A 9,605-nucleotide genomic window follows, 5' to 3' on the forward strand; every position below is an offset into this window, starting at 1 on the left:
TGCTTTTATGTAACTAAAGCAATTACTTTGATGCAAGTACGGCTTACATTTACAAACATAAAAAATCTTTATAATTATTGTTGTTATTTTGAACTCAATAGAACGTTCTTCATCATGATCAAAGGAAAGATTTCCTGTTATTAGTGACAAATGCTAAAGTTCTGTATGAATAATAGAAACATGTTTTATAAGAGGGTCATTCCGTAAGCCATAGCCACTATGACATATCGTGCGAACATGTGGCATCATCATCATCATCGTCGCAGTAAACACATTCGAATGCCCGCGGCAAACAGTACCGAAATCAACCGACATATTGCGACCGCATGTGACGGTGACGCGGAACGCCTGTAACATTCACTGCTAACATGGCCTTACTACAAGATGGGTATAAGTAGAGTGGAACAGCGAGCATACGTTAAAGTTGCCTTTCTCACTGGGCAAAATGCTACTCAGTGCCATGCGGAACTACAAGCAGCTGCGGGTGATAGGGCATAACACCCGAAGGTCATGCCCATTCTGGCGTATGACAGCCACGGTATTCTGGAGTGTCACTTTATTAGGGACGGCCACAGCGTCAGTGCCGAATACTAACACAACTTTCTGCATTTGCGATGTACACTGCGGTGGAAACGTCCGGCATTGCTGGATAATACAGTTACACTCCATGATACGCTACAGTCCACAGTGCAGCCGTCATCAAGAATTGTGTACAGCGGCGGGCATGGGAAATCCTTCCACAACCACCCGAGTCCACCACACCTCAGTCCATGTGATACTGACCTCATTCCACAACTGAAGAAACCAAGGCCTGGGAAGCTCTTTGCAAACAGGACGAAAATCCTTAAGGAATTTTGGCGACAGGTGGCACACATTGATGGCAATACCAGTGGCATTCAACGTCTTCCTCATCATTGGCAATGCTGCATAGATGCACTGGGGGAACTATTTTGAAGAACAGTAGTTGATTCTGACTCTTTTTGTTCCATTTGCACTCGCGCACAATAAATGTACGCAGGGTTCCAATGCGTGTGTTTTATCACAGCTTTTGCTGTGACCTCCTGTACTGGAAGCCTATTTAATGTTGGCATTCTGATACCCACTGCCTTACTGGTTCAGTGCACATGGTAGAAGTCCCATTTTCTCGCATTAATGCAAGATATGCCATAGCTGCCATGTCGTATGGAATGACCCCCATATAAGTTTGATGATATATTTAAGCTATGTTTCATATGTTTTTGTTCTGCATTCTGTTTTATTTTACCTCTTGGTTGAGGAAATGGTGTTTCCCAGCGCAATATGATTTTTACTTTATTATTACCACACTATCCCTCAGTTTCACTTTACAAAACAACAACTTTCGAATAAAAACTTAATTAATCATTGACAGTTTCAATTTTGCTGTAAATATTGTTTAATTATAAGTATCAGGCAGAAGGATGACTATGTAATACAAAAATTTTCTGTAGGTTGTATTTTTCATATATATATATATATATATATATATATATATATATATATATATATACAGGGTGTTTCAAAAATGACCGGTATATTTGAAACGGCAATACAAACTAAACGAGCAGCGATAGAAATACACCGTTTGTTGCAATATGCTTGGGACAACAGTACATTTTCAGGCAGACAAACTTTCGAAATTACAGTAGTTACAATTGTCAACAACAGATGGCGCTGCGGTCTGGGAAACTCTATAGTACGATATTTTCCACATATCCACCATGCGTAGCAATAATATGGCGTAGTCTCTGAATGAAATTACCCGAAACCTTTGACAACGTGTCTGGCGGAATGGCTTCACATGCAGATGAGATGTACTGCTTCAGCTGTTCAATTGTTTCTGGATTCTGGCGGTACACCTGGTCTTTCAAGTGTCCCCACAGAAAGAAGTCACAGCGGTTCATGTCTGGCGAATAGGGAGGCCAATCCACGCCGCCTCCTGTATGTTTCGGATAGCCCAAAGCAATCACACGATCATCGAAATATTCATTCAGGAAATTAAAGACGTCGGCCGTGCGATGTGGCCGGGCACCATCTTGCATGAACCACGAGGTGTTCGCAGTGTCGTCTAAGGCAGTTTGTACCGCCACAAATTCACGAAGACTGTCCAGATAGCGAGATGCAGTAATCGTTTCGGATCTGAAAAATGGGCCAATGATTCCTTTGGAAGAAATGGCGGCCCTGACCAGTACTTTTTGAGGATGCAGGGACGATGGGACTGCAACATGGGGCTTTTCGGTACCCCATATGCGCCAGTTCTGTTTATTGACGAAGCCGTCCAGGTAAAAATTAGCTTCGTCAGTAAACCAAATGCTGCCCACATGCATATCGCCGTCATCAATCCTGTGCACTATATCGTTAGCGAATGTCTCTCGTGCAGCAATGGTAGCGGCGCTGAGGGGTTGCCGCGTTTGAATTTTGTACGGATAGAGGTGTAAACTCTGGCGCATGAGACGATACGTGGACGTTGGCGTCATTTAGACTGCAGCTGCAACATGGCGAACGGAAACCCGAGGCCGCTGTGGGATCTCCTGCTGCAATAGCTGCGCGTTGCCCTCTGTGGTTGCCGTACGCGGTCGCCCTACCTTTCCAGCACGTTCATCCGTCACGTTCCCAGTCCGTTGAAATTTTTCAAACAGATCCTTTATTGTATCGCTTTTCGGTCCTTTGGTTACATTAAACCTCCGTTGAAAACTTCGTCTTGTTGCAACAACACTGTGTTCTAGGCGGTGGAATTCCAACACCAGAAAAATCCTCTGTTCTAAGGAATAAACCATGTTGTCCACAGCACACTTGCACGTTGTGAACAGCACACGCTTACAGCAGAAAGACGACGTACAGAATGGCGCACCCACAGACTGCGTTGTCTTCTATATCTTTCACATCACTTGCAGCGCCATCTGTTGTTGAAAATTGTAACTACTGTAATTTCGAAAGTTTGTCCGCCTGAAAATGTACTGTTGTCCCAAGCATATTGCAACAAACGGTGTATTTCTATCGCTGCTCGTTTAGTTTTTATTGCCGTTTCAAATATACCGGTCATTTTTGAAACACCCTATATATATATATATATATATATATATATATATATATATATATATATATATATATATATATATATAATACTAGGTCTACAACTTTCCTTCCACCGCTTTTTCTCGAAGTTCGAGACTTTACTGTGAAAAACTTACAAAAAATTTACGATTCAAAGTATTGGCCATCGTTGGCCATTGCTTTCTCCTAGCTGTAGGGCAGCATACGAATCCCGCAGTGTATAAACTGCGCATCTTTTGAAAAGAGCCATGAATCGATCCAATTTTTCACTTGTTCATATGACCGCAAGTCCTAGTCAGTTAGGTCGTGTGTCATAGATGGAAAAAGGTGGCAGTCAGAGGGAGGAATATCTGGAGAATACAGCGGGTGGAGTAGAACGCCCCATTTCAATGTCTACAAGTATTTTTTGACGGAATTGTCGATATGGGGTTGTGCACTGCCATGCTGCAAAATCATTTTTCATGTCTATCGCCGTATTGCGGCCGTTTGTCTTTCAGTGTTCAGCTCGAAAACATCAACTGTTTTCGATAACGATCTCCTGTGATTGTTCCCGTCCGTTGCAGTAACATCGAAGGCTTTCTCTCTTTCACAACCACGCCGGTCTTCAGCGTCAAAAATCACCATTCTTGAAGCACGGAAACCATTTTCTGCGAAGTTCTGTCACTAACAGGCGTCTCATCATAGGTCTTACCCAGCTTTTTATGAGCCTCGGCCGCAGATTTATTCATATCAAAGAAGAAAATTAAAACCTCCCGCAGATGACGAGAATTGGGCTCATAAGTTGACGTATTCAGTCGAGAACAACTTTATGATGCAATCAAAAATCGACTGATATTTTGATGGCGCTATGTTCTCTAATGTCTAAGCTTACTGTATGACACGACGAACGACTTGCGCCACTACATTCCACTACTGCCGTCTATTGCAAAACGGCGGAAGCAAAGTTGTAAGCCTAAGGGTGGTCCATTGTTCGTGACCGGGCCAAATATCTCACGAAATCAGCGTCAAACGAAAAAACTACAAAGAACGAAATTTGTGTAGCTTGAAGGGGGAAAACAGATGGCCCTATGGTTGGCCCGCTAGATGGCGCTGCCATAGGTCAAACGGATATCAACTGCGTTATTCTTTTAAAAATAGGAACCCCCATTTTTATGACATATTCGTGTACTACGTAAAGAAATATGAATGTTTTAGTTGGACTACTTTTTTCGCTTGTGATAGATAGCGCTGTAATAGTCACAAACATATGGCTCACACTTTTAGACGAACAGTTGTTAACAGGTAGGTTTTTTAAATTAAAATACGGAACGTAGGTACGTTTGAACATTTTATTTCGGTTATTCCAATGTGATACATGTACCTTTGTCAACTTATCATTTCTCAGAACGCATGCTGTTACAGCGTTATTACCTGTAAATACGACGTTAATGCAATAAATACTCAAAATGATGTCCGTCAACCTCAGTGCATTTGACATTCCACTCAACAGCGAGTAGTTCGCCTTCCGTAATTTTCGCACATGCATTGACAATACGCTGACGCATGTTGTCAGGCGTTGCCGGTGCATCACGATAGCAAATATCCTTCAACTTTCCCCACAGAAAGAAATCCGGGGACGTCAGATCCGGTGAACGAGCGGGCCATGGTATGGTGCTTCGACGACCAATCCAGCTGTCATGAAATATGCTATTCAGTATCGCTTCAACCGCACGCGAGCTATGTGCCGGACATCCATCATGTTGGAAGTACATCGCCGTTCTGTCATGCAGATGTAGCATCGGTAGAACATTACGTAGGAAATCAGCATACATTGCACCATTTAGATTGCCTTCTATAAAGTGGAGTCCAATTATACTTCCTCCCATAACGCCGCACCATACATTAACCCGCCAAGGTCGCTGATGTTCCACTTGTCGCAGCCATCGTGGATTTTCCGTTGCCCAATAGTGCATATTATGTCGGTTTACGTTACCGCTGTTGGTGAATGGCGCTTCGTCGCTAAATAGAACGCGAGCAAAAAATCTGTCATCGTCCCGTAATTTCTCTTGTGATCAGTGGCAGAACTGTACACGACGTTCAGAGTCGCCGATATGCAATTCCTGGTGCATAGAAATATAGTACGGGTACAGTCGATGTTGATGTAGCATTCTCAACACCGACGTTTTTGAGATTCCCGATTCTCGCGCAATTTGTCTGCTACTGATGTGCCCATTAGCCGTGACAGCAGCTAAAGCACCTACTTGGGCATCATCATTTGTTGCAGGTCGTGGTTGACGTTTCACATGTGGCTGAACACTTCCTGTTCCCTTAAATAACGTAACTATCCGGCGAACGGTCCGGACACTTGGATGATGTCGTCCAGGATACCGAGCAGCATACATAGCACACGCACGTTGGACATTTTGATCACAATCGCCATACATCAACACGATATCGACCTTTTCCGCAATTGGTAAATGGTCCATTTTAACACGGGTAATGTATGACGAAGCAAATACCGTCCGCACTGGCGGAATGTTGCGTGATACCACATACTAATACGTTTGTGACTATTACGGCGCCATCTGTCACAAAGTGAACAAAGTGGTCCAACTAAAACATTCATATTTCTTTACGTACTAAACGAATATGTAATTAAAAATGGGGGTTCCTATTTTAAAAAAAACGCAGTTGATATCCGTTTGACCTACGACAGCGCCATCTAGCGGGCCAACCATAGCGCCCTCTCGTATCCCCCTTCAAGCTAGACGAGTTTCGTTCTTTGTAGTTTTTTCGTTTGATGCTTATTTCGTGAGATATTTGGCCCGGTCACTATCAATTTTCCCACTCAGTTTCTAAACATTTCACTGCTTTCGGTTTTTAGGGGAATAAGGTAAGGGACTTATCACACACGCAAGCAGAGCGATCGAAATGAGGTAATGCCTAATAGGGATGCAGACACCTAACGTACACGATTTTAACTGACCAAGGCTACTAGGAAAATTACCGTATTCTGTGCTTCCTTATGATAGCCCTACAGTAGCCAACGGTAATTTTACAGCTCCACTTCGTAAACAAAAGCCTCTGACAGCGGAGCGATTGATGTCCGTGCCTGTTTTGCTTTGGCGCTCTCAGAGCCTTCCAATGAGAGAGACTGTATGCCGACAGGCGGTGAGACTGGTGAACGGCGTGGTGGGCGTGGTGCTGCGGAAGCGCGGCGGGGAGATCTCGCTCGCCGGCATCTGCGTGAACGCGGCGTGCTGCGTGGCGGACACGTGCGCGCTCGCCAACTTCGCCATCTTCGTGCTGCGCGTGGCCGGTGTCTTCTCCATCGACACCGGCACGACCGCGTGGCTGCTGCCGGTCGTGCACGTGCCCGTGATCGGCAAGCAGGCGCAGTACGTGAAGCCGCCGACCAAGAGCCGCGTCGGTGGACCCGCCTGGGCCGACCCCAACAGGAAGCCCACGGTGCTCGGCCCTCCGTAACAGCCGCGCAACGCGACTCCACAGTGATATGGACCATCTGTCGATACTGTAGCGCAGCGTAGCGGCAACGTGCTGAAGCACTGTGATACGCCAGCGCTCCTGGTGTCAAGTTTTCGTACTATGAGGACTGGAGTAATTAGACTTGTTTTACAATGTTATCTAAGTGCTCAACTCTTTTATTACTGTTACAACTCCCAGATCAATAGAGATCAAATACTGCTGTAAAACAGCTGTAGTGCACCCGTTGAAAATTATAGGAATGCGTTATGAACTTAACATCTCCTTTTTTGGCGAACTGGTCGCTTAGGACTACGCGAAATCAGTGCTTGTCGCCCTTCCTTTCAGTTCATTATTCCTTTTTGCAAAAAGGAATAAGTTTTTCCGTCTCTCCCTTCATATTTGTTGTTTGATCCTTCTCTCTTTCCCCTCAATACCCCATGTTGTGGCACTTTCTTGATTGTAGCTCTCACGTAAATTTTGCGATCTTAATTCCTCGAGGTCCTTTTCTACTTGTACCAGTGGTATCTAGTAACATTATTTTTCAGAAAGTGTGGAGCTAATGGATTAGTCCGTTTTGCTATATTCTTCCTGTGTGTCGCATGAGTTGCATTCTTCCCATGCGCATTTTAACCGTTATTTAAAGAGTTGCAAGCAGAAAATCTATTTTATTTATAATCAAATTTTTACGCATTTCCTACTGTGTTATAACATGCGATTATGACTGAGTCTTCCAGATGCATTAAATATAAATTTTTACTGTATATACAAATGATAATTGCTTTCGGACTAATTTCCTCTCATATCCTCAACGTCGTTTTCGTTTATTTTTATTTTATAGTTTTATTGTTTTGTTGGTTGCTGTTTCTTCTGTTCCAAGGCGTTGAAATGCCCTACATTACGTTGATAATAAGCTTTCTGTATATCTTGCATCTGTAATTTATATTTATACGACGACTACAAAAAATCTCTTCAATTTAAAAAAAAGTAAAACAAAAAGACAACGTAAGTTCTCCTGAACATTTAAATAAATTTTATTCAGATTTTGCGTTTCTCTCAATTTTCTGTAATGACTAAGCTGAAAATGCAAGCATTATTTTAAATAAATTGTCGAAGTATGTATTGGCTCGCAAACGTGCACGCACACACACACACACACACACACACACACACACACACACACACACACACACCATCGTCACTGGTCCGATAATTCCTCCCTCCCACAAGGTCAAGGCATGTGCACTGGAACTGAACTTCATAATTATTTGGCTCCACTGACAGCAGTCTTTGACGAGACAAAGACATGTAGTTATGGCAGCACAAGAACGAACCGTACGGAGACTACAAGAATCACTAGTGTCATAGGTACTAAAAGCTGAGACTGTTGCTGTAGCACTGATTTGCTCAACAATCCATATTTTTCTGCTGAGTTTGTGGTTTTAAATTTCCCTACCGAACATGTGAGTAGATGCCATTAGTCGCAGAGCTCTTTATGGGCATGTATTGTTCAAAGTATGGTCCACTACAGTTCCACAATAGAGTCATCACGAGTCTCGTTCTGAATGCGTAACTTCTTTGAGATTATCTTTCTCATCAAAACATCAAGAGATTTTTTATCTCTCTTTCACTATACCACACTGTAGAGGAAAGTCCCAAGAGATGTTTCAGTGGAGACTGAAAGTATATCACCAATGCCTCTCCGACAACATTTGAATGGATAGACTGTCTTGATGCCAAACTGTTACGTCAACTGAGACCAGAGCTATTGCATATTCCTTTAGTACTTCACTGTGCACATAATGCTGTGAACTGAAAAGTATATGTATATCCATACGATAATAATAATAAAAAACCGTACCCCCAATGTTGTCTTCTGGTAGTCCTATACAAAACGAATCTTATTACTGGTGAACTCCCCATTCCACTTAAGATTTACGTATGGCCCTTACAACTATCTTCACATCGAATTTTGGTCTGGGTATCAAAGTATTTTATACCACTCTGCTAATCTCTCTCGGGAAAATATTGGAATGATTCTTTCAAATTGTTTCCCACGTTCATCTGCGCAAACCATATATTATAACGGCAGTTACAAGATCAGTCACTATCTTTCATAATCCACACATCGGTCATTCATGTAATTTTTATTGTAACTTAATTTTTTTTCACTGATCCTCCGAGTATAGTACATTATCAATGGTGAGGTTCATGGATTTGGCAGTGGTATGATGATGCTTCTCAAAATATGAACCAGAAATGAAACTTGAACGAAGAATTAGAAGGCTATAATAAATGATTTTGAATCAGTTTCATTTGCACATATCCTACACTTTTTTCAGCTCATCGTTAATCAGTTACGTGGTTTCTATTTGCAGTGCTATACACATGGAACTACTTTGAGCGAATTTCCGTCTTTTGATGATCTGACAGGTTACAGAAAGACAGTGATCAAATCCTTTGCAAACTCTAAATGCTACGGAAAGAGAAGGTAATAAATCAAGAAGTACGTAGCAGAAAAGAGGCGGAGAAAGGAAGGGGTCGTCAAGCGCATGCAGAGTACTTGGGTGGCAAATGGCCGCATTGTCAGTATGAGAACGACAGCCGTGATGTCTCTGGTGAGTAAGGAAAACAAATGAACTCTGGTCTATCTGTCACACTGCCTACGCAGCCACGAGACGCTTGTGACCAAAGAAATTTTCTGTGGACGCTGTCGCGAAATCGACACCTCCAACAAGAAATAGTCACAGCACAAATTTCCAGTTCTGTGCTCTTTTATCCCAAATCGAAGACTTTTTTAAGTTGTGTTTAAATTAATAAAATCTTTGTAAAGAAAGAAATAATTAAAATTTGCTGTTTAATTTATTAACTGATCGTAGCCTATTGTATTATGTTTCATTATGAATAAAAATCAGAGTTAATCTTTTGTTGGAGTCTTTATAGAATAATCACATCCTTAAGTCCTTCTGTTACGCCAGCTTCTAGATTCCGCTCCAGCTGTGTCTCCAGGTGCCAATATACACTCCTGGAAATGGAAAAAAGAACACATTGACACCGGTGTGTCAGACCCA

The 9,605-nt window shown here is 42.5% G+C and overlaps 1 protein-coding gene across 1 annotated transcript in view; it reads left to right on the forward strand.

Moving 5' to 3' along the window:
* LOC126173465 (uncharacterized) overlaps positions 1 to 7,796 on the forward strand; it is a 69,280-nt gene extending 61,484 nt beyond the window's left edge. Inside the window, exon 3 of the mRNA XM_049920998.1 lies at positions 6,220 to 7,796. Within this exon, the coding sequence (XP_049776955.1) occupies positions 6,220 to 6,537 (318 nt within the window). The 3' untranslated portion in view covers positions 6,538 to 7,796. The remainder of the gene's footprint in view (positions 1 to 6,219) is intronic.
* The last annotated feature ends 1,809 nt before the right edge of the window (positions 7,797 to 9,605 follow it).

The sequence above is a fragment of the Schistocerca cancellata genome, chromosome 1 (genome assembly GCF_023864275.1).
Source record: "Schistocerca cancellata isolate TAMUIC-IGC-003103 chromosome 1, iqSchCanc2.1, whole genome shotgun sequence".
NCBI classification, from domain to species: Eukaryota; Metazoa; Arthropoda; class Insecta; order Orthoptera; family Acrididae; genus Schistocerca; species Schistocerca cancellata.